A 26,069-nucleotide genomic window follows, 5' to 3' on the forward strand; every position below is an offset into this window, starting at 1 on the left:
AACTTTAAATGCTGAGTTCAGAACTAGGACGGATGGTGTAAGAACTTGTGAAAGTTACTTTCATCTACTAAGTTTAATCAAGGCTTTGCTAATACTAGCAGCAGAGTTGTTTAGCATTTTGCACACCAGAATAAAACAGAGCAAGAAATACTTGCGTACAAGTGGAGAGCCCAGGGATGAAGATTATGTTTCCTCCAACTGGCTTCCAGTATTTGGCAAATGAGATCCAGCTAGAGGGTAAAGAAAGTCTGTTAACCTCCGTTCACACCCTTTCCCCTCAGGAGCCCCTACTGCTCTGCTTCCATAGCTCTAACAGGCACATTCAGGGCAGCTGGCATTCAGGCTGTGCCTGGACATAGAACCAGCCTTTCAGAGGTCAATTCTGAAGCACTGGAATTCAAAATGGAAAGACTGAAAATGTGCAGCCACATCTAACAGAGCATCCACTGTCACTGTGGGTAGTGCCCCAGCGGGGCTTCCCCACCGCTAACTGGCCCCACCGCTCACAACACAGGCCCTCAATCACAGGCCTTTGTCCACCAGTGAAGGTCAAGTGCAACAGGGTTTTGCCTTAGGCCTGTTATGTGGCAAGGGTGACACGGTAGACAGCTGACAGAGGAAAGGCGATTTTGAACAGAATGGAGGTCCCGAGCATGGATTGTGAAGTAAAACTAGTTTCAAGTCAAGTTCTATATTTTACTAGCTTGTCAGCAATAGGACAGTGTTCAAGGAATTGTTATCAGGACCACAAATCCATGCACTGCACATGTAGGCAAAGGACAGGGAGCAAAATTAGGAAGAGTTTCCATATGAGCACAGACAGACACTATTTATTCTCAGTGATACAGATTCTCAGTTTCTCCCTGGCTGAAATCATGTAAGATAACACACAAGCAATATAATCAGGTTCTGCAGCAACTTCCCAGGATTTATTTTTAAAGGCTGTCCAGTCACCCTCCTAGGAGGGGACTGGGAGATGCAGATGTCTGCTTCTGGGCAGGGCAAGCAGCTTTGGCATCAGTCAGTGACTGCTGGGTTGGAAAGGCAGGGGGCACCAAGTCTCAGTTTTCTGAGACTACATTGCTACCATTTCTGGTCCTATTGGTTCTAGGAGATATTAGCACAAACTAGTGTCACATGGATGTTTTTTTTTTTAATATGATTAACTAAAGGGAAGACTGATGCTTGAAGAAAAACCCTAACACTCTGGAAGAGGACGTTTAAAGTCAACAGAAAGAAAGATGATACATGATATGATAAATAACTGTGCATTATGAAAGGACACGGAGAAGGCAATGGCACCCCACTCGAGTACTCTTGCCTGGAAAATCCCATGGATGGAGGAACCTGGTGGGCTGCAGTCCATGGGGTCATGAAGAGTCGGACACGACTGAGAGACTTCCCTTTCACTTTTCACTTTCATGCATTGGAGAAGGAAATGGCAACCCACTCTAGGGTTCTTGCCTGGAGAATCCCAGGGACGGTGGAGCCTGATGGGCTGCTGTCTATGGGGTCACACAGAGTTGGACACGACCGAAGTGACTTAGCAGCAGTAGCAGCAGCATGAAAGGACAAAGACGGGGGCTTCCCTGGTGGCTCAATGGTAAAGAATCTACCGCCAGTGCAGAAGACACAGGTTTGATCGCTGGTCCAGGAGGATCCCACATGCTGCACAGCAACTAAACCCGTGCGCCACAACTATTGAGCCTGTGCTCTTGAGCTTGGTGATAGCAACTGTTGAACCTATGCACTGTTACTACTTAAGCCCATGCACCCTTGAGCCTGCGTTTGGCAACAAGAAGCTACCGCAATGAGAAGCTTACACACTGCAACAGAGGGTAGCCCCGACTTGCTGCAATTAGAGAAAAGCTTGCACAGCAATGAAGACCCAGCACAATCAAAAATAAATAAACAAAAAAAAATTTTTTTTTAAAGGACAGTGAAATCAAGTCAGTATCAACATAAGAAAGATCAGTAACACATTTGTAAAGTGAGCTCCTTTTCTACCACAAAGAATTATTACCTAAGAAAGTTCCAATGCCCTGCTTGTACACATTAGTATATGCAAATACCAACCTCTCCTAATATATTAAAAACTATAAAACTCAAACTTTGCTGTAGAAATTCAAATATATCATTTAAAAACAGATATCAGTGACTGCAATAAAAGGGGAAAACTATAAAAATTGAACATGAAATTAAATCAGGGCCATATCCAATAAATTGAATCTTCTGGAGTTCAATGCAAAAATATTTGTTCATATTTACACACTAGTCCTATCCAAACTAGAGAAATGGAGTATTGGAGGTTTTTTTTTTTCTCTTTCTTTATATTTAAATACTTAAAAAAATTTTTATCTATCATATTATTTCTAGATTCTAAGTAGGGTCAGGCCTCAGTTCCATACGCATTTTGAATGATACCAAGACAGGCTCAAATTTCAATCCAGCCTCATCACTTCTGTTTACACAAGGATCAGTGTTATTAAGTTCGATCACACAATTTCAATGAGTGGCTACCCAGTGAATGAGCTGCCAATCTCACCTGCAGATTCTAACGTGGTAGTATTTATACAACTGAGCTGGAATCTCGCCTAATTAGGCTGTTGGAGCTAATTAAGAATTGAAATTCAAGTTCTCTCACGTTTGCATAAACCTCCATGTATAGACATTACTACCTACAGTTTAATAAGGAGCTGGAAAATGCCAAGATGACATGAACATTTGGCACCCATGCTGAATTCATCACTGTTCCATACATATGTAAACATATATATGCACTGGTCCATAAACATATATAACCACTACTGGAAGGGAAAAATAAACCATTTCCAAGGCCTGTTCTCCTTGTTTTTTGGTTCTTTTCCCCCTTTCTTCAATCTACAGCATCATATATACAGGTTTGAGGACAGGAGAGATCCAAAATCCTAATATGAAAAACATACTGAACCACATACTGGAAACTATACACCAGGGGACCAAGGAGGTGGTTTGGGGGAAGGGTGCACGGGTAGAGAAGATAAAGCAAAACCAACCAGTTTTGAAACGTAGTCCAGAACCATCTGTTCAATTTTTCTCTTTTCTACACCCTGTAGATGTCTCAAAAGATGCTCTCTTAGTTCAGACACCATCTGAAAACAGAATGTAGATAAGTCACAACCTACCCACTCACACCTGCAAGTGGTTTGAATTCATTTATTAACATTCCCTATTAATATGAAAAATATTGGACCTGAAGATCCCACTAGCAGAAATGTATAACCCATGATGTTCCTTTGATGGGCATAAATCAGGCGGCACTACCATTTTCCTCAAGAGGAATGACTTATGATACACCCAAAGCCCAGTGAGCAGCTGAGAGTCAGGCTGCCTGACTGTTAGAATTCTCCAAAGCAGCCAGTGGAAGTTAGCCAGTGGAAATCACTAGGCTCAGCAGTCAAAAGCTTTGGGATCTACCAAAGGATTGAAGTCTCCTGCTCCTGGCTCTGGAGAACTAACAGGAGCAACTCTAAACATGGAAAGTCTATGCTAACGGGAAGGAACAGGGTTTGGATGTTTGGAAGGACAGAGGCTGGAATAAAAAGGAAATGCCCTAGGTACCTCCCTCTGTGCAATGGCTTATACATTCCACGCAGTTCCCTGACATGCAAAGGTATGGAAAAATTTATTCTAGTGCCTCCAAATGGGCTTGTTTCTATAGTCGCACTGTTAGGACCATCCCTGGGGCTCCCCAATTAGTGTAGCATTCCTAGCTTTTCTCTTCCCTTCTTCCTTTTCTTGTCTCTTTTGTCTAAATGCCTTGCTCAGCAACAGACCCTCTTGGCTAGAGAAACCTTTGTACCAATAAACACCATGGGAATTGTACAACTAACAACACACACACATGTATATATGTATCTTCTATTAATATCTAAGCAGATTTATAATAGACACCCTGGGCAAAACTAAGCCCATGGCATCCTGGGCCAAGACAGAGTGGTATATTATTTCAGTCTCCTGCATGTATTAAATGATAAAGCTTTTAAAAAAAAAACATTATTTTTTTCTGCATGAAATATGATGCATATTCTTCCCATTTTAATTTTTCTATAATAATCATATAGATGAAAACTTACATTGCTCATAATCCTACCATTTATATTAACATTTTGGTTTTTTACTTTCCTTTTTTCCAGGGTGTATAGTCATTCTAATATTTTACAATCTGCTTTTTTATTTAATAGTTTGTCATTAAATATTCTTTATCACACTAGTTGTAATAGTTGTACAGTAACCAATTTTATGAAAAAATACTATAATTGAACTGTTTATTCCCTTCTTATACATATGGAATATTTATTACTATTAATAATACCACCAAAAACTTTGTATACAAGGGTTGTTTGTCATATCCTTGATTATTTTGTCAGGCTAAATTCCTAGAAATGGAATTTCTTGGGTCCTGTACTTAGACTTAACAGAGACATTACTGAAATGCCTTCTACTGAGATTATATTAATACTAATTTCAAATTCCATTGGATGAGACTGTCAAATCCCCCATACTATGACCCTTCCTAATATAATTTTTAATTTTTGTCAATTTGATAGGCAAAAACAACAAACAAATACTTATTCTGTTTGTCATTTGGTTATAGCAATGTTAAGTATTGTTTTTCTTTCTCTGCCCCAACTCGAGATATTTTCAGCCTAAACTAACTTTTGAAAATTCATTGGTAACAGTTTTTGTCCATTTCCCTTCTGGTATGTTGTTTTCTTACTGATTTATAAGCTTTATTTATATGCCAAATGTTATCCTTTTATCACATTATGTGGCAAATATTTTTTTCTAAATATTATTGCTTGCCTTATTGTTGTTCTGTTTCAAGATTTCAATCAATCTTCTACAATATGTTTATATTCAATAATACACTTGAAAAGCTTTCTCAGTATTATTTGTCTACTTATTTTATTCAAATTATTTCACAGTTTAATTTTTTATATTTATATATTAATTTTATTTAAATAATATATACATTATACTAATTTTTATATTAGATTCCTTAATCTGATATTTCTATGGTATAAAGTGGTATTTGGGGTGGGAAAAATTGAATTTAATTGACTTTTCAAAATAGTCAACCACTGATTGATCTGACTAAAAATAATTTCTTTTCACATTGATTTTTAAATATTTCATTTATCATTCACCAAATATTCAAAATTAAATCAGAATTTCATATCTTTGTGTTAGTGCCATCTTTTTCCAATTATTGCAGATCAAAAGCACATTTAGATATCTCATAATGTCGGTCCCACTCTTTCTTATTTTGTTAAGTGAGTCACTCAGTCAATTGTCAGAGAAATTTCATTGGCTTTTTGTTTGTAATTTCATTAAAGCTAGATGCTAAAGATTTGGAAATTATACACTGTTTTTCATTATCTGTTCTAACTGGTTAATTCTAATAAAATGAAAATAAATATAGCATTGTCAGCTTACTAACTCACATTATTTTTATTCTTTATTTTTTAATTTTATTACTTTCCATTTTCCCAGTTGATTATTTTGTTGTTTCATTAGACAATTATACCATCTTCTTTTACTCTTGTTTCTTCTTTCATTGGCTAGAATTTTTAGAATAATGTAAAATTTTAGTGACAATAGCAAGTATACCTAGCTTCTTTCTGATTTTCATAGGAATGCCTCCAAAGTGAGATTAAGAAGGACGTTCGCTACTAGGATTAGACTAAACTTTGTTTAAAATTCCAAGAGTGGAATTATACTTTCATCAAATTTTAGCACCCATAGAATCATTTTTGCCTCTTGGACTCAGTGATATGATGAACTACATTAATATATTTTCTAATATTAAGCCTTCCTGGAAATAAGCCCATGTGGCCAAGTTGTATTTTCAAACAAAGTATTGGAAAGTATTTTAATTAAGCCTGTGGGATCTATATTCACAAGTAAAAGTGGTCACTGTCAGATTCTGGTTTAAAGATCATGCTTTTTAAAGTGAGTAAAAAGCTTCCCATCTTTCTTCAGAAATACTTTACATAATATGAGAATAATCTGGTCTTTAAAACTTTGAAAGAACTAACTTGTTAGATAACTTGGGGCCTTTTTTAGAGATAATCTTTGACATTTTTTCCAAATTATTTTATGGTTATTATACGTTCAAGTTTTCTATTTCTCCTTGGCTCCAGTTTGTAATTTCTATTTGCCAAGGAAACATTGTTTAACTAGAATTTTTAAGTGTATGGCTATGTATTTACACATATTTTTCTCATATTTTTAAACTAGCCTTATCTAAGGTAATAGATTATCCCATTCCTAAGCCTGCACAGCATTAAAAATATTTTATTAAATTTTTTTTAAAACTAGTTTTTCAGTTAAAGATGTTTTTCAGATTTAGATGTTTAACTAGTTGTTTGTTGTTGTTGTTGTTTTTAAGATTTTGGATTTATTTGCCAATTCTGCTCTTCAATTAATTTATTTTGATTTACATCTTTGGTCTTCCTACCGGTAAGACCTCTTGAGAAAGAATACTTTATTCCTTTGTATTTTAAACCCAAATACAAAGGCCACAGAGATGCTGGTCTTTCCTGTTTTAAATACTCTCAGTGCTATCCATTTCTCTATGATGCATTATAATTATACATTTATTGGGGTGACTGATTAATTTGTGTTTCTCTCACAAGACTACAAATACCAAGAGGGCAGAAATTATGTATGTGTTCCTTACTACTGAACACACAGGGCCTACAGTGGGTGGATGGCAACAACCATATGTGGACAGAATGGATGAAAAACAAGATCAGAATGAGTAATACAATCTAGTCCTCTCCCCTTTCCTTGGAGCTCACTGTTTGCCAGCACCAAACGTCCTACTTACCAGCCCGATAAGCAGCTGCTGGTGGGTGTCTTCCTCCTGGAAGAGGGGTGTTAATCTTGGCTCTGAAATTAAACAGAGCGATAGTCAAGCAGGGTGTTTTTAGGAAATGACCAGAAGGAAGAGGCCTCAGTCTGGGCTTCCCTTCTCTGAGTCATTGGAGAAATTATAACACTTTCCTGACGGGATGAAAACTTCTCTTTCAGTGTGACCTTGCCCTACACGCTGCAACTTATCACTCAGGTAATACGCAGGGAGCACTGTGAAGCAGAGAGAGGCGCAGACTGAAAGAGAGAGAGAACACAAGGAACACATTGCCAACACCAATACCCTCTGGCTTCAATTTCTCTTCAATGTGGAGACTTGTCACTGAGATCCTCTGCTTCACAGGAGACTAAACAACTCAGGTCCTCTCTTAACCTAAGGAGTGGCAAACCCAGGAACAGGGACTGAGTGGAAGGATCACGTGACTCCCTTCTTTCTGACTCCAACTTGTAGTTTATAGAATTACTGAGGTGAGGGGACCAGTCACCGCAGTCAATTACTGAGGCAAATAATAACTGGCACATTATAGGACTGAAAATGTAGTTAGACTGAGATGGAAAAGTGGCGTGTAAGGTTAAACCAAATGGCACTTTATCCACCATGATTTGCACTGTGCCAGCAGGACTGGAGGGGCAGGCAAACGCTGTCTCTAGGAAGATCTCCTAGAGCACCTTCATGCCCCATCTTCCTCTGCCAGAACCTGAGTCACAGTGCTGGTCAAGAGGTAGAATTGCCCTGGTCAGGGAGCTGAGGACTCCTTTCAGGAGGGCACAGATGCTTCTTGACCACTTGGGATAAATCCTAACTGGATCCTACACAACCTTCATGATGAAAACTTCAAAACTAGAGCCCAGCAGTTTTCATGGTTGTTCCGCATTTCACAAAGAATGTTCGCTTCTGACAGTGACTTTCTTCCTAGGAAACTAGCACAAACAAAGAATGTGAGAGGAAGCAGCGAGTTCCCTAAAGTGCATCAAGAGAGAATGACTAGTAACAGATGCAAACAGCCCTGAAGCTCAGGAGCGGAAGGAGCTCTAACCAGACGTGGGAACAGAGGACACAGAAACCTCAGCCAGACCAGTCACACTTCCCATACTACAAATCCCCGAGTGATGCAAGAAGGGGAGCCTGCAAGCATGCTCACAACCCCTGGCTCCTGCCTGGGGTTGGTGGCAGAACCCTGGCTTCAGGCCGGGACGACCTGTTCCCCCAGGGCTGCTAAGTGACTTCACTGCTCACGTGGGCTGTGTGCACAGCTGCAGGATGTGCAGCAAAGCACTGTATAAAATAATTTCCATTAGGGTCACCCAGCATATAACTAAACATCCAAGCCTATAAAACAACATAAAAATAACAGCTTAAAAAAAAAAAAAGTGAGGCTGACCTTTAAGAGGTGTGAAAGAGTCCCACAGATAGATAGCTGGAGAGAGAACAGCTCTAGGCCAAGGGAAGTACACCCAGCGAGCATGTTAATTAGATCAGTTCTACAGGGAAATAGGAGGAAAACCTACAGTCAGGGAGTCCTACAGCAAAAGCACATTCAGCAGCTGTTCCCAAAGGACCTGGTGCCAAGAGAGACATGGAAGAAACTGGGAGTCGCTCTGACAGGAAGATAGTAAAGGGTGCTGCCTTCACTGAGCTAGTGGAAGTGACTTCCCTGCCAACCCACAGTGGGAGAATGGTGTTACAAACAAACAACTGACTGAAATCAGAAGACTTTGTTATAGGTCTTTTCTTACCCAAATTCTTTGCTTCTACGTTAGAAATCACCCTATAAGAAAAATTAGCCAACGTTATTCACACAGGAAACATTAATAAAAAAAAGTTTTTAAAAACCCACAATACCATACAAAGATACTGTCGTTTAAAAACCCATAAAACCACTGCAGAGACTGTTCTCAGGCTGCTGAAAACCTCAAAAACTTTAATCAACTTGGCAAAAGCCACATTAAGCAATTATAAAATCTCAAAACTCTTTAGTGCAAACAATGACGGTAATTTAGAACAATTGCAGCTCTCAGTTATTGGAAATAATAGGAACAGAAAATAGAACAGGGGTTGGAATGGGGCCTATGCTTGTAGCACTCCGAGATGACTCATCTACTCAGAAAACATGTTTTCAAAATAAGAGCAGGTTCACCAGCCGACTAACTCTTATTTAAAATCAACCCACTACTTGTACCCCTTTAAAGTGCTCTATTAGTAAGAGCTTTCATTACCACTTATTCCTTCTGAGTCATCCATCCCCAGGATGCAAATCTAAAAGGTTTAACATATAAACTTTTCCTACAAGAAACTCTAGCTCCAATCTCCAAAACAGGGCTCGGGCGGTGCTGACAGCATCATCTCATTGAGAATACAACAAAAGTAATAAGCTACTTCCCTGAAAGGCAGCCAGCAAAGTAATTACAAAAGATAGCCATTTATAGCTATAATAATCCTTCATTTTACTTACTTTATTGCATTATCAAGAATATTTCTCACATACACCGTAGACCTTCTTTTTCCTGTTTTCTAGGAGTGAAAATACATCAGAGGTATGGAAGGTGAAGGTTTTGTGGGTGACATTTTTCACATTAAGGTCATAATACAATACAGTTAAGAGTTCAGAAAAAAGGAGACTTTCTTTCAAGGTAATCATAACACCTAGATTCTTAAAAAATTGGCTTAAAAAACTTTTATTCTGAAACTATTACAAGTTTTCAGGGAGCTGCAAGTCCAACTATATTTTATATATCAATACAATAACACTATAACTATATCCAACAATGCTGCAGAGAGAGCTCACATACTCTTCACCCAGTCTCTCCCAGTGTTCATATCTTATATAAACAACAATAGTACAATACCCAAATCAGTGAGCACACAGTTCTGTCATTTTTTCACATGTATAGATTCACATATGACAATGTACAACCATAATCCCAAGACAGAACTGCTCCATCACCCCCAAGATCTCCCTTGTGTTACCCCTTTATAGGGGTCATATTCATTCTTTTGCTTTCAACCATTCCTAACCCATCTGTCTGTGCTCAGTTGATCAGTCGTGTCCGACTCTTTGTCACTCTATGGACTGTAGCCAGCCAGGCTCCTCTGTCTATGGGATTTCCCAGGCAAGAATACTGGAGTGGGTTGCCATTTCCTCCTCCAGGGGATCTTTCCCATCAAGGGATCAAACCCACGTCTCCTGCACTGGCAGGTGGATTCTTTACCACTAAGCCATCAGGGGAGCCCTCCTTAACTCCTAGCAACCACAAATTTGGGAACTTATAGATTTTTTTTTTTAATTTTATTTTATTTTTAAACTTTACATAATTGTATTAGTTTTGCCAAATATCAAAATGAATCCATCACAGGTATACATGTGCTCCCCATCCTGAACCCTCCTCCCTCCTCCCTCCCCATACCATCCTTCTAGGTCGTCCCAGTGCACTAGCCCCAAGCATCCACTATCGTGCATTGAACCTGGACTGGCATCTCGTTTCATACATGATATTTTACATGTTTCAATGCCATTCTCCCAAATCTTCCCACCCTCTCCCTCTCCCACAGAGTCCATAAGACTGTTCCATACATCAGTGTTTCTTTTGCTGTCTCGTACACAGGGTTATTGTTATCATCTTTCTAAATTCCATATATATGTGTTAGTATACTGTATTGGTGTTTTTCCTTCTGGCTTACTTCACTCTGTATAATAAGCTCCAGTTTCATCCACTTCATTAGAACTGATTCAAATGAATTCTTTTTAATGGCTGAGTAATACTCCATTGTATATATGTACCACAGCTTTCTTATCCATTCATCTGCTGATGGACATCTAGGTTGCTTCCATGTCCTGGCTATTATAAACAGTGCTGCGATGAACATTGGGGTACACGTGTCTCTTTCCCTTCTGGTTTCCTCAGTGTGTATGTAAGTAATGCAAGAACACATCTGAGACTCGAATGTGAATCCCACCACTTCTACTATGAATGTGTTGTGTGTGTCCCTTAACCTCTTTGCACTTTAATTTCCTCTTGAAGAGAAAGAGATCACAGAAGCAGCTTGGTCTGCCTACTGGGGATCAGCAGCACTTATGAACAGTGCCTGGCAACAGCGGTGAGTGCTGGACCTAAGCCAGCTTTATGACCTAAGGGCCTCACCTAACCTACTCTGCTGGGCTTCTTGCTCTCCTTTCAGGAACCCACACATACCTCTTCTGAGATCAGGTTGTGCCACTCTCTCCTGACCACGCTGTTGTTATAGTGTAAGTGTGGCTTGGAGTACTTAACATATTCCAGGTTGGAGTTCAGTTTTTCCCAGTAGCCCTTAAAGCTATGCACCTGTAAGAGACAAAAACATCAGTGGGCTCGAGAAGCAGGTCCTGTGGCCTGAACTACACAGCACGGCCCCTGCAGGCCTTGCTAAAAAGCTCTCAGGAGGCAGCATTTCTGAGCAGATACTTCCCACAAGGGATGGCAGTCTTGTCCCAACAGGAATTCTAAAACAGACTCAAAGAGGCTTGCCTCCCTCCCTTTCTTTTCGAGCCCCTTTTACACAGAGAGAGCTGCTCAGTTCCCTAAGCCAGTGTGACTCCCCCTGGGTGAAGGCTAAGCAGGGAAGCCTGCTTTGAACACATCAAGTCATTTCCTCCCCAGAGACCCATTCTGACTCAGGTTATATCAACAATGTCATGTTCATTGACAGAATGGTCACAAGATTTGGAGCACACGGAAGCATAGGTTTACTTTCCAGTTAAGTTTATTTACTTCCAAAGGGTCTTTTTCAAAACTCAAGAATCAGATAGGTGAAGCGCACTCCTTTCACACTCAGTTGTCAACTATTTCAAAATGGAATTAGCGGGCAACCATCTCCCTCTAGGTTTTTGACATATTGATATCACTGTACTAGCCCGAAGCAAAAAATATTCATTATGTTCATTTTAAAATAAAATGCTATAGTAATACATTTTTAATGTTAAAGGATATCCTGACAAAAAATTGATTTGGCAAATTAATGAAGACAGATTCATGAAATATATGCATTTATAAAAGATTTGACTGGGATCAAGGGTGCAATGTGTGGCCAGGAAACAAAGTGAGCTTAATGTTTACAGAGGGAACAGACTTGGCTGTATTACAAGGGGTAAAAAAAAAAGAGAACTTAAAAAAAATGCCCCATCAAGGAAAATGCCCTTTGTTAAGTAATAGCTGCTGCTGCTGCTGCTAAGCCACTTCAGTCGTGTCCGACTCTGTGTGACCCCATAGACGGCAGCCCACCAGGCTCCCCCGTCCCTGGGACTCTCCAGGCAAGAACACTGGAGTGGGTTGCCATTTCCTTCTCCAATGCATGAAAGTGAAAAGTGAAAGGGAAGTCTCTCAGTCACATCACCCAAATTCTTATTGAAAGCACAGTCACAAGTGGCTTAAAATGGATACCGGTATCAGGAAAGTGAGTTACATAACAAAACGAACTTGCTATTTTAGAAGCTTGAAAGGCTTATCCAGCCAACACCCATTTTCACAGAGACAGGAAGAGCTATGTCCAAGAAAATGTTATTTCCAGAGGAAATCGGAAACCTGGAGTCAGGTCCCACTCTCCATCTGACCTGTCTGTTTTATCTTTTGTTTCCTTGTCCATACACTGACAGTGAATACATCTTTGTCCACCTTTTTGTCTCCCTTATACTGAAAGAACAATAATGAAAGCAAACCCCGTAGACAATTGACAGAATTAGGACCCTGACAGGAAGTCGCTGCAGCTTTTCTTGCTGAAGCTATTCTACATCTCGGTTCTGGCAACTAGTGCCCAAAGCCATCAAATTAGCTGGTGTTGTGGTGACATCTAGTGGTCAGTTATGCATTTGGTTCTGTCTGCTTTGCATTGGAGTCCCACGGCTCGGTGCACTCAACCTTGCCCAGGATGAGACAGGGGAGGAAGGAATGATGATGTCCTACCTGTGCGAGTCCCTCTTCCCCTCAGGCCAAAGGCATCCTTCTGTCAGAAGACCCTATTTTCATACTCACACTGTGGCTCCCAAGAAAAGATCTCTCCCAAACTACCTTCCTCTCACCCTCGCCCCATTAAAAAAGTCCCTTTCCATGTAGCCTTGTCTTAGTTGAGAATAAGCAGATAAAACAAGTCCAAGGACATGCTTCAGAGGCGCTCCAGAGTCTAATGATTGTATGTAAAACAGAGTATGTGTTCTTATGAGCACTTTGCTGGGACGAAGGTCTACAGTTTATATCCGTTTCAAAGGAATCCATAGCTTAAAATAGTTTAAAACTACTGAGGTAGAAGGAAACATTAAGTTTTAAAATAATAACTTACATTTAAATAAGGGTAGCCCAAAGCCCCAGAAATATTTTAATATTTGTAGGTCTATTTGATATGTGTAGGTCATTGGAAGAGGTCACTGGGCTGGATGTTATGATATAGATATTGAAAGAGTGCAAACAGTTAATGGCATATGTCACTACTTGGTATCTACTAGATAAGGATGCAATTTTTTAAGCTATGAAAATTCACGAAGATCATTATAAATTGGGAGGGCTATTTGGAAGTCTGTGCTTAGTCACTCAGTCATATCCAACTCTTTGCAATCCCATGGACTGTAGCCTGCTAGGCTCCTCTGTCCATGGGGATTCTCCAGGCAAGAATACTGGAGTGGGTTGCTATTCCCTCCTCCAGGGGATCTTCCCAACCCAGTATCAAACCCAGGTCTCCCACATTCTAGGTGGATTCTTTACCGTCTGAGCCACCAGGGAAGCCCAAGAATACTGGAGTGGGTAACCTATCCCTTCTCCAGGGGATCTTCCCGACCCAGGAATCGAACTGGGGTCTCCTGAACTGCAGGTGAATTCTTTACCAGCTGAGCTACGAGGGAAGCCCATTTGGAAGTCTTGGAAATAGATAAGACCCAAAAGATGAAAATGGATACATAAGTGAAGGGTGAAGAGAGAATGTTCCAGGTGCAGCTCCTAGGAAATGAGCCAAGATTCAGACCATAGACAGAGCTTTAGAAAAAGTAGAGAAAACCCCACGGCACTTCAATCTCTGCAGTGAAGATATCTGCCCCTAGGGTATGACTGCCAACCTCAGTAACCACCTGGGTCCCACTCCCTAGACTCCTACTGGTGTGGGCTGTGACCTGGGCCTTGTGAGTTTTAGACATTTCCCAGGCATGTCTACTATTCAGCCTGGGCTGAGAACATGCTTGAGCACATCCAGGTCATGTCAGTCTCTTACCCACTCTCGAAGGTTTTCATCTACATCTCTGGCTTAAAGGCTGATGAAGAACCACCTGCCTGAAGACTTGCAATTATGTTGTGACATAACAGGAGATAGGGTTAGAGAGGAGGTTCAATCTAACCTTCAAAGAATCTTCAAATGCCAACGTAACACCAGCACATTCCTTGACCCAGAGAGTAAAAGAAGCACCAAGGTAAAATGCTAGCTGTTGTTACACAGTATGGGGGGAAGAGGGCGTGGGAGCTACACAATCACACCCTACCAGCTAGCCTGGGAGCACAGAAGGACACTCCTCTCTGTCAGCCAGCATTTACGGCACTAGCTGAGTACTAAGCACCATATTCATCAGGGACAACAGGAAAGGAAAAGCCACAACAATCTAAGAAGCACATTGCCAGCTTCTTGAAAAGAGCTTATAATGCTTTCAAATACACAAAAATGTTTTATCATACCCATGAGTTTAGCTACTTCTGGGAGACTCTGGTGTTAGAAGCCGTCAGATCCTTAAGGAATAACCCAGGAGCATTTCCCTATACAAGGGACAGTTTTACATTTTGATTTTAAAGGAAGGAGAATTATTTCAAGTCTCTTCTTGAGAAATAATCTTGATTTGACTTTTAGGATGACATGAAATAATTAACCAAATGTAGCCCACCAAAACTAATATTAATTGAAAAAAAGGATTAAAGGGTTATATTAACAGACTGTTTCCCATTTATGTGGGAAATAAATTTGATTTTTTTCTCTTTAAAAAAGAAGTACCAAGAAAGGAAAAAAAAAACAAACAAAACACTGTGGTACTTATTGGCTCATCTGCAAATTACTGCCAGGAAAAAAATATCTGCCTCTCGTTTCTTAAAGGCCCTCTGGCTTTGATCCTACATCTGCTGATTAACCAGCATCTTCTTTAACAGAAGAGGAAGCCAACCTCATCCTTCATGCCAGGGCTCAACTAGTGGAGGTAAAGCATCAAACTTGTCTCTTCAGTGGATACTATCTCAGTATCAGCTTTTACTTGCAGCCCAGAGAAACACAGTGGCCCACTACTTCCAGTACAAACAGAATAAACTAGAAACATCTATGTGTCCATAAAGCTAGCAAGGTACGTTACTAGGCCAAGATGCTCTAAGCAGGGCCATCCATACAGAGGACAGTGACTTTAACTCCTGAGGCTTCCTGCTAGGAAGACCACATGCTGTATGTGCAAATTCTCCAATTTACAAGTGGACTTTCTCCTTCTTCCCAACATTTAGTAAAAATATCTCTCTTCTCTTCCCAGCTGGGTAGTACTCATTTTTAATAGAATGTAATTTTTAATGTAATTTCCTAAATATGGCTCTAAACTATTACATCTCACGATCAACATGTATCTTAAGAAAGCCCATGCTAAGATAGTTTTCTACTGTCAACCTTAAGAATTAAACATTATCTTCTCAACCCAACTATGAACAAAAACAGCACAGTCGAATGACTGGCAGAAGAGGAAGAAAAATAGGAATCCTTGATCAGGTCTGTTCTTCAATTTCAATATCTGGGAAGTAAACTGAAGGTACTCCCATCTCTACAGATAATGACAAGAATAAATTTTCCAGCCTGGTGCGCTGTCTCTAACAAGTAGTGTTTCTTTGGACCATTATAAAATTATGTTTCTACAATCTTAACTGAACTTGCCATAATTCTCTGCCTCTAAAAATACACTATATAGGAATAACTTGTGTTTTTTCTCTCCAACAGTCTATTCACAAAATTTTTCATTTCTGGTCACCAAATGTGTGGGTTTTTTCCTCCACATTCATCAATTCTCCAGTGCCAGCAAGGTGTCCTACAAGTATCTGGAGACAATCTCAGACCCCACAGGTTGAAGACTCAGTCCCACAAGGCTGCCCCCTTTTCAAATGCTAATCTCAAGTCTAGGTTGCTACCTGTGATTCTGACCAACTGTGTATCAATCTGACGTTCCCAGCGCCCCCTTCATGGGTTCTATAATATGTTACAGTGGTTCTGAACTCAGGAATACAGTTTACTGCCTATATGCCAGTTGATTATAAATGGATACAACTCAGTAATAACCAGACTGAAGCGATGCATAGGGCAGGAATGGGCTCTGAGCTTCATGTCCTCTTCAGGTGCACCACCCCAACCCCTGCACCTCCATATATTCATCCAACCCATTAAATCTCTGAAACCTTTCAACCAGGGTTCTTTATGAAGGCTCCATCACACAGGCACAATTGATTAAACCATTGGCCATCAGTGCTGAACTCTATCTCTAGCCACTCTAGCCTTGGAAGGTGGTGTTGATAGAGGGCTGAAAGGGCCAACCCTCTAATCACATGGTCGGTTCTACTGGCAACCAGCTCCGCCCTTAGGTGCTTTCCAAAAGTAACTTCATTGACAAACTCAGGTGTGGCTGAAAGGGGCTTGTTAGAAATAATAAGACCTTCTTTTCACCTTTGTGCTCTGGAGCTATTTCAGGAACAAAAGATCTCCCTATAGTTCTTATCACTTAGGAAATCACAAAGATTTTAGGAGCTCTGTGCCAGGAATCATGGAAGAAGATGAAATATATATTTCTAGTTATATCACAAGATCGCATATGTACAAACTAAACTTTGGAAAGTCAATATCTCACTCATAACCAATTGACATTTTTGGTAATGCTACACAGTTGTCAAAGCAACAATTCTCATTTTTAAAAACTGTAAGTTGTTACGATTCAACACTGTGAATTGCTAAGAAACCTTTTCTTCAAGTGATGGTGGCCATCTGCACTGGAAGGGGCAAGGAAAAAGGTGTCTTTTGTGCCTCACTAAAAGCTTAATTATGTTCATGCTTTGCCCAATTACAACAGTATTTTTTAAACACTTTTTAAGTGTTTAAGAGAAGAAGCATAATCAAGTGAAAACCACTCTTTCTCCAATTGCTCAGGGGCATCCAGACCCCTGATGGACATTGCAGCAGCCTCCTCACTTGGAGTGGCCATAACTGGGAAAGGGCTTGAAGTCCTTCTCCTTCCCAGTCTCTGGGTCAGATAGTTAATAGTCACAACACAAATGGTTAAATTAAAGCCTTCCTTACTGTATAAAATGAAACTAAAGATGTCTGGCTTAAAAATACTTTAATAAAAATACTCCATTTCTCCATTCTTGATATTCAAGTAAGCTATTGTTTCTACTTTTTTTTTTTTTAATTCTTACATGACTTCCTGTGGAAGGGATTAAATCATTCTTAGGCAGGCCATTCTCGATGACATTCCTTTTAAGATTTTAAGGTGCAGATCTTGTTTTAATATACTTTCTGTTTCATTTAAAAAAATTCTTTTGGAAACCATTCTATAAAGGAAACCTTTTGTCTTTCAGATGATAAACTGGTATAAACCAATTAAATTCGATGGCCATATATTAAACATTTATAAAGTACTCCACTTCACACTAAAATTACTTGCATGAAGACCAGACGGAAAGTGCTCGTCTAGTTTCGTTTTGTCCTTCCTTCTCCAGACTCCTTATCAGGGCAGTCATCTTACAAGCAGAATGGAAGCAAGCGTGCTCAGAGCAGACAGGGGTCCCTTGGGCCTCATGGAAAATCCAGCAGCAAGCACACCTCCGAAAGGTAACTTGTGATTCAGGTTAAGGGTGCTCAGAGCTAACTCCCATCAGGGAAGCTGCAAGAATAGTCACATAACGGGCCAGGGAGGGAAGAAAAGTAGTGGGGATATGCTACTACAAGATCCATTGCAATATAATTGGGCTGGGACCTGCGGTAGAAGTAGGTCAAAGGCAGCTGCTTATAGTGAGAGGTATTATGCAAGCAGAGATGGAGAAACAAATGAGAGTTGTGAGGGCCAAGAGTCTTGTGAACTGAAAGATTTGATAAGTTATGGGGGTGGGGGAGAGGGGCAGGAGCTGGCCAAACCAAACCCAGTACCATCTTCTCCTGAGTCCAAGGGAAAATCCCTTGACATTCCTATGGCTTCCCTGATGAATCCTGTTTGCATGGAAAGGACAGTGAAGAGATCTACAGCTCAAACTTGTCCTATGTAATACTTCTGACTCGTATATGAAAACATGTAGCATCTCAGAAGAACTCCCAAGCATGTTTGGCAACAGTTAATGGGAAATAACTCTCTGCAGAGCCAAATGCTAAAGACAATTAGGGGAGAGTAGAAAAAAGGGAGGAAAAGGCAAAGTGAATAACAGAAGGAAATAAATGAACTACATAAAAAAATAATTTTATACATGTGCACACACACACACACACACACACACACAAAGTTAGAGAGTGCAAAAATAAGCTAGCTTGTTCCCAAGCAAAGACAAATTGTATTCTTAGAACAAATCGATGCGTAAAAATCTTGAGAGCCTTCCCATCAGTGTTTTATACTTAATTTTTTAAGTGAAAATACACAATGTTGGTAAGGTTATAGTAAAACTGATAAACTCATAAATCCCTTATAATACTGTAAATTATCACAACATTTTTTGAATATGAGTTTGGCAATAAAAATCAAAGGCTCTAAAAATTATCATGGCCTTTCACTCAGTAATACTCCTGGGCATTTAACCTTAGAGGAATAAATAAATAACACACGCACACACACACACACCCCCAAAAAAACCTACATAAAAGTATTCATTGCCAAATTATTTTTAATAGCAAAAATAATTTTTTCAGTGGGGGCTAGAGACAAACTAAATGTCTCAAAATGGAAGAATGATTAAGTAAACTCAGACACAGCAACACAGTGGAAACCTATGGAGTCATTAGAAATCATAATTATGAAAATTATGAAGTTTATGTACCAACATGAAGATGTGCATGATATACTGTAATTCATAATCTTTATTAAATATCACTAGATGGCCAGTACTACTAGGCAAAATATGCTCACCTATGACAAAGACCAGGAGGAAATGGGGCAAACAGACAGTTATGCTAGAAATTAAAGAACTGTGGGTGACGTTGCTCTCTTCTAAAAATTCCTTCACTGGTTTATTGTGTGTCCATTAAACACATTCTGGATTTGTTGAACTTGTGATAAAAGCAAAAACAAGAAAATGAGAAGATGGAGGTTCTTAATAAGAATCTTTTACGCTGTTAATCAAACCTTTCTTTTGCCTCATTTTCCTGCTTTGGTAGAACTTCAAAGTTGTCCCACATTGCTGCCTAGAAACCTCTCTCATCCATCTCCACTTAAAGGATGCTTGAAGGCCAAAACCAAGAACCGCTAAACTTGCCCCAGTCGGCCCTCTCTCACCCCCAGGGCATCAGCATGACCTCAAACACCCACAGCTTCCCCCCAGCTTCCTGGGCCTGGCCTGCTCTTCATGGAATCAAAAGAATCAAATGTAAATACCAAGAGGCACACTGGGCTGCCTGCTGCCAAAAGTTGAGATTTCCCAGCACACAGCAAGCTATAATTAACAGGAGGCAGTGCCAAAAACAACAAAGGAGCTTCAAGGAAACTGTGCTAAAATACTCCCCAGTTTTTAACTACATACACATTCTTTTCTACTCACCCACCTTACCCCACCCTCCCCATTGTCTTAGAAACTCCTGTGAAACCACCAGCCTGTAGAGAGACACTAACGCTGTCACTTGGCGGGCAGGAAGAAGGTGCTCTGAGACCACAGAGACAGCCCAAACAGGCCACTCTTAAGAAGCAGAAAGCCCGTTCTCAGAACCAGAAGGAAACTAGATAATCCCAGCCCAGGTTACTTAATGGTTTTAAGATTCTGTGGGGTGTGTGTGTGTGTGTGTGTGTGTTGAGGGGGTGACAAAGTAAGTGAAGTGAAAAAAAAAAAAAAACCACAGCTCTCGGGTCCTCTAGAGAAAATTTACAGGACTTCCTCCAGCGTGGATCGGCTTCAAGCACAGTGGAAAGTATGACTTCTACATGCTTCATATTCTCTGTCTTCAGAAAACCTCCCTCTTTAAAGAGCACTCCTAAGAATTGCCCTGATACCATCCTTAGAGACTACCACATACAAAGGACTGCCTAGACAACCAGCCTTACCCGTCACCCCACCCTCCCCCAATAGTTTACAATCCCTCTGGAACCGCCATGACGTTTGGGGCAGGTGACTGTGGAGGCCAGCAAGGAAGCCATGCAGGCCTGGGCTTTTGTCTCTCTGTAAGCACTTACCTTCATAAGAGGCAACGGAATCTCTTCTGTCACAAGGGTTATTCCAGGAATTTCCTGTGGAGGGGGAAACACACACACAACTGCTGAACTATCAACTACCACCAGCCTGAGCCTGCAGGAAGTGTTTTCTGTGCACACAGAAGCTGAGGGCAGCTCCCAGTTTGCTAACCTCTACTTTAAATAAACCTTGGGGTTTATAAATACTAGTGAACACAACCTATCTCTTACCTCAGGAAGGAAATATTCTGTAAAGTTACAATTATGATAGTTGACAGTATCACTAAAGGAAAGAATAAGACTACTATAAAGAAACAGAATAATGTATTATTTATACATTTCCATTTAAGAACAAAGGAGGCAAATTACATTTGCACCATCAAGTATGATGATAAGGTGGACACTTTTTTTTTTTTTACTCCTTTCTCCCTCTTCCCCTTCATTTAAATATATTATAGTTGATCCCCATCTCACTAATGAGATTCTTTTTTGACTTCAGTGGAAAACTGTTCTGCACTTCATCCTCCAACATAATTTCAGAAATAAGAGATCTCCATAAAGATTTATACAGCACAATCACCATGGCAAATGTGCAAGAGGCAATTCATATCAGGAAATCCAAATAATAACATTCTTCTAACTCATGAGCATTACAACAGAAATTTAAACAAAAAGATAAACTGCCAAAATTGCCACTTATTTTGAAAAGAGTGGTTCCTTGTTGTTATTAGTCTCTCAACTAGTCAATTCCTCTTTCACTTCCTAAAAAAAAAGTAGATGATATATGGGAAAATAGAAATAAAATCTGGTATTTGTTTAGAACTCAAATGTCCTGAGTTTCATTGACATACAATATTCCTGAGAAAAATAGCATCACAGGGATGGAGAAATAAACCTCCAGAACATTCAAGCAACTGAGATCTTCACTTGACAGGAGAAAGCCTGTTTTAAGAATCTATATGTGCTTCACTTATCACTACTCAGGAACAGAAATTTCACTACAGTTTTAGGCTATAAATAGCATCTTAAAATAGGCACAACAGGCCTCATTGTCTGCAAAGCATAATTCAGGATTATCTATGAGTAAGAGCACAATATTTTCTAGTATCTTAAAAAATCCAATTCAGCTATTTATAGAAATAATCTATTTCCATATAGTAATACAAGTATGTAGTAGCTTCCTGGCCTCGGCTTTCGGTGGGGATGTTCCTTTGCTAGAGGTTCGGATGGCTCGGGTCGTCCAGCAGCCAGCCCTCTGAGGGCCCGGGCGCCAGGCAGGACCCTATGGCCTCCCTGAGTCTTGGAAGGCTGCTGCCGCAACCGAGCCAGGCAAGATGCTCCCGGCACCTGAACGTGTGGAGGGCAGCGGCCTGCTTTGGCCTCCGGCACGTTGTTGAGACCTCTGGAGGCTCCAAGCGGCCCTGAGTCTGCTTTTCCATGCCAGGAGACGGGGCGATGGGGGTTGGGGCTTTTGAGTTCATTGACTGTGTGTCAGGGAATTTCTAATGAGGGGATTTTGTGCGTGTGAAAGGGAAAGGCTTCACCGTGCAACAGCATGTAATGCCGACCATGTCGTGGTGTGAAATCAGGTCAACGAGAGAGTGCCATTTCAGGTGTAGATCTTGATAACTATGTCATGGTGCAGAATTTGGCAGAAATGAGTATCACCATCCTCGCAGGTGAAAGATGGACACTGGAAGCATAGACTGCTGCCAACTGAATACTTAACTATCTGGAAACGTGAAGATGACCTAAGGCTGTCCTTGATGAGGAATTTGACAACTTGATCTTCAGGAGCCGCTTAGAGTATTTAAAATTTCCAGGATTGCTTAAAAAAAGAAGTGCTTTTGGACAGCCCATAAATGTACATATAAAACAATGGGACTGTAAATAAAATAATGTGCTTCTTGAAAAAAAAAAGATGTAGTAATAGAAGTATGAATTAAAATTTTCTATTGTGGCAGGTATTTATTAAGGGTATAGCATTAAGAGCATAGGCAGATTAGAGAACAGTAAATGATTTATATCAATGCTAAAATCAAATCATAGGATCATAGAATTTCAGAACTAGGAGAGACCTTTAAGGTAACATACTCTAACCACAAGAACTTTAAAGCAACGTGGTAAACCCTAAAATAAGCTCTGTGCAGTGGTTTAACTGGGCTTTTTCATATTTTTCATATTGTATTTCTCATAGGACTTCCTGATGTCACTCTGTATGTCCACAAAGTTCCTCTGTCCCACAAAAAAGGAGAAACACAAATGTGAAGAACTGTCTGTCAGGGTGACAGTCACACAACAACCAACTAACATATTCTCAACCCTGGGAACTAGAGGGCCTGTTTAGTCTCCCAGACACTGAACACAGAGAGTGACAGCCAGCATTGGTGGTGAGGGGAGGAAGCTGAAATGTACATTTCCTGCTTCTGGCTAGGGTGGAGGTGGGGGTTAACCTGCAAACTTCCTGCCACCTTACCACACAGTCTGCACGTTTGAAGAACCCTTGTTCTTCAAACAGTGAGGACCTGGAGAAGAAACAAGCTCAGATCTTCCCTTATAACTTCACAGCGAGGCATGAAAGTTTAACAACTCTAAGTGAGAGACAAGAAGAAAGGGCCTTTGGGAAAACTCTTCCATTGTGAATGTCAAAAATTTAGCAATTAATCAAACATGGGACCTCCCTGGCTGGAAGACGTGATTAAGTCTTCCCTAGCGGTTAAGACTCTATGCTTCCACGGCACAGGGCACAGCTTCGATCCCTGGTGAGGGGAACGAGGGTCCTACATGCTGCAGGACAGGGCCACCACCAAAAAAATTAAAAATCAAACACATCTGAAAGGCCTTTTTAAAGGATTAAATTTAGATAGTTTTAAAACAAAATGGGAAGTGTTACAGTTTATCCTAGTACTTATTTTCCGGTGTCTCCTGAAATAAATTTATTTTTCTAAATGCCTTGTTGATACAAACCTCTGCCTCAAGAGTAAGCACACAGTAGTTTTAACATCTAAACATGTAAGGAGGAGAGGCAGAACCTTTTTCAGGGGCAGCCTGTACGTGGTTTTCACTTCTGATCCAACAAAGTTCAGTTTATTGAACCACATTCAAGAGAAAATGAACAATGTTTTCTCCTGTAACACTTCTTCCCAACTAAAAGGAAGGGAGTCTGGACCAACAGGAAGAAAACGATGAATGGGGTGAATTTGCTTAAGATTACTGACTTTAACTGATCTTGACACTCTAGAGTTATCACAGCTTTTCTTCCTAAGGCTGGGGGAAAAGCTTATGAAGGTGCTAATCTACTAAGTAAATAGAATGGCTCTGAGTAACAGCAGTGGTCCAGCCGCTGCTCATTTATAAAATCCTAAGATTATTTTCATATACTTCCACTGCTAAAAAAATCTTTAAAAACTAAAACAATTTGAAGATGATAGAAGCTTCATTCTGCTTGGTAGTAGGAAGGGTAACACATACACTGTATCTTCTCCTTCAATTCTAGAGTTTTATGTTAAATACATTTGGCCAACAGTAACGATTCATTGTCTTTCTTCTGCCAGAAATCCCCAATTCAGATCCTTATGGGGGCTTCCCTGATAGCTCAGTTGGTAAAAATCTGCCTGCAATGCAGGAGACCCCAGTTTGATTCTTGGGTTGGGAAGATCCGCTGGAGAAGGGGTAGGCTACCCACTCCAGTATTCCTGGGCTTCCCTTGTGGCTCAGCTGGTAAAGAATCCACCTGCAATGAGGTTCGATCCCTGGGTTGGGAAGAGCCCCTGCAGAAGGGAATGGCTACCCACTCCAGTATTCTGGCCTGGAGAATTCCATGAACTGTATAGTTCACGGGGTCGCAAAGAGTTGGACACGACTGGCCACCTCATGCAAAGGGTTGATTCACTGGAAAAGACCCTGATGCTGGGAGGGATTGGGGGCAGGAGGAGAAGGGGACGACAGAGGATGAGATGGCTGGATGGCATCACTGACTCGATGGACGTGAGTCTCAGTGAACTCCGGGAGTTGGTGATGGACAGGGAGGCCTGGCGTGCTGCGATTCATGGGGTCGCAAAGAGTCGGACACAACTGAGCAACTGATCTGATCTGATCTGATCTGAGTGACTTTCACTTTCACTTTCAGATTCTTATGAGTCAAAATAGAAATGAAATCACGGCCTTGGTTACTGAGACAAGGATGTCCTACAACTGACCCACTGTGAATCAATTTTAATTACACAAGGAATATATAAAGTGTTAACTTACTGTATCCCAAGTGAGCAGTGAGGAATACGGCAAAAGTTTATCCATGTTACTTGTCTCTGGATAAATGCTCCAATATGAAGAAGCTGAGTAAGTTTGGGGAGGGGGAGACATGTTTTAATATGAAGAACAGGCAGTAGACTTTGTAATTCACCAAAACAAGCAAACCAACAAAAGTTTTCATTGCCTTATTCTTCATTCTCAAAAGGCTAATCATCATGGTTCTGTCTACTGATTAAAATGTTCAGGTTCTACTTTTTACATTGAGAACAATTTCAAAAATTATTTGACATTTACATCTGTCCAAATGACATTATATCACTTCACACAGAACCAGCCAACACAATGCTGAGCATTACTTTTTACTGGAAAAAAAAATCACTAACAAGGTTATAGAATCAAGATCATGTCTTATATTCCATCAGTCTCCAAAGAGTCACAGCTTCTTGCAAAACCACAAGAGAATTAGCTGCTGACTACAATAGAGTTTAAAAATAAAATGCTCCTATCCAACATTTTGACATATTGAGGCCTTATCAATTTACCGCTTTCCCTTAAGCAAAAGAATCATGGATTCAATTTAACATGCACCATCAGAAACACCTACCAATTATAAATTCCTGAATGAGGTCAAATGAATGGCAGGCAGAGATGTTCTCAGAAATCCACTGAATAATCTTTAAAAAGTAAGAAGACAATTCCGTTGGTATTTAAATCTAAACCATGCCCTCCCATCACCAAAGAAGTACAAGATATGTACGAATCTTTTAAAGTGTGATATCTATTTTAGAATTGCCTAGAAACACACTCACTTCTACATAACACAAAGCTGCGTGGGTAAAACAGCACTATAAATGAGGTCCTCTTCATACATCATTTTAATAAACGCCCTTGGCTGGGATCCAAATAAGTCTTCTTGAATCCAGTGTTTGTTTTTGCTAGAGTAGGATATATAACAGCGAAATAATGGCGTGAAGAGCTATGGATACAGGAGAAAACCGAACTCAACCACTGAGCTTGGAGGCAGCAGACCTGGGTTTGAATTTCAGCACAGTCACACCATTTCATTGTTGTCAGCATGGCTATGCTGTCTTCCCAAGGACAGTATAATTCCTGTTATATCTACGATTCTCTCAATCAACCTCTATAACATCCTGCTGCAGAAACAAAACTCTTTGCTCCTGAACCTTAGAACTGATGCTATGAGGTCTGACTAGCCATGGAGCCTCTCACATTTCTGTTCCTGCCAATAAGTTGTTCTTATTTCCAAACATACTCATGCTAGTTATCTTATTAACACTATTATTAATTGATAGTATTTAAATATTTGATTGTTTAAATATTATTAAATTTAAATATTATTTAAATATTGAAACAACTATTTAAATAATATTTAAATATTAATAAAATATTACCCCAGACAAGTGAAATATGTATACAAAAAGAATACTGGTGGGTTGGTTAGTTGAGTGCTTGGCTAGTAGGAAGCTGCTGTACAGCACAGGGAGCTCAGCTCAGTGCTCTGTGATGACC

General features: G+C 40.2%; 1 protein-coding gene across 4 annotated transcripts in view; it reads right to left on the bottom strand.

The window, feature by feature from the left end:
- The window catches only part of GSAP (gamma-secretase activating protein), a 101,108-nt gene that overhangs the window by 15,598 nt on the left and 59,441 nt on the right, over nucleotides 1-26,069 (bottom strand). For 3 of the 4 annotated variants that reach the window (XM_027539761.1, XM_027539759.1, XM_027539762.1), the window contains 9 exons: nucleotides 25,144-25,213; nucleotides 24,540-24,622; nucleotides 20,292-20,345; nucleotides 11,110-11,238; nucleotides 9,372-9,430; nucleotides 8,656-8,687; nucleotides 6,875-6,936; nucleotides 3,036-3,131; nucleotides 160-230 (listed from right to left, as the gene is read on the bottom strand). In XM_027539761.1, the coding sequence (XP_027395562.1) occupies nucleotides 160-230; nucleotides 3,036-3,131; nucleotides 6,875-6,936; nucleotides 8,656-8,687; nucleotides 9,372-9,430; nucleotides 11,110-11,238; nucleotides 20,292-20,345; nucleotides 24,540-24,622; nucleotides 25,144-25,213 (656 nt within the window). The remainder of the gene's footprint in view (nucleotides 1-159; nucleotides 231-3,035; nucleotides 3,132-6,874; nucleotides 6,937-8,655; nucleotides 8,688-9,371; nucleotides 9,431-11,109; nucleotides 11,239-20,291; nucleotides 20,346-24,539; nucleotides 24,623-25,143; nucleotides 25,214-26,069) is intronic. The other variant, XM_027539760.1, reaches the window with a different exon arrangement.

Source organism: Bos indicus x Bos taurus, chromosome 4 (assembly GCF_003369695.1).
Source record: "Bos indicus x Bos taurus breed Angus x Brahman F1 hybrid chromosome 4, Bos_hybrid_MaternalHap_v2.0, whole genome shotgun sequence".
NCBI classification, from domain to species: Eukaryota; Metazoa; Chordata; class Mammalia; order Artiodactyla; family Bovidae; genus Bos; species Bos indicus x Bos taurus.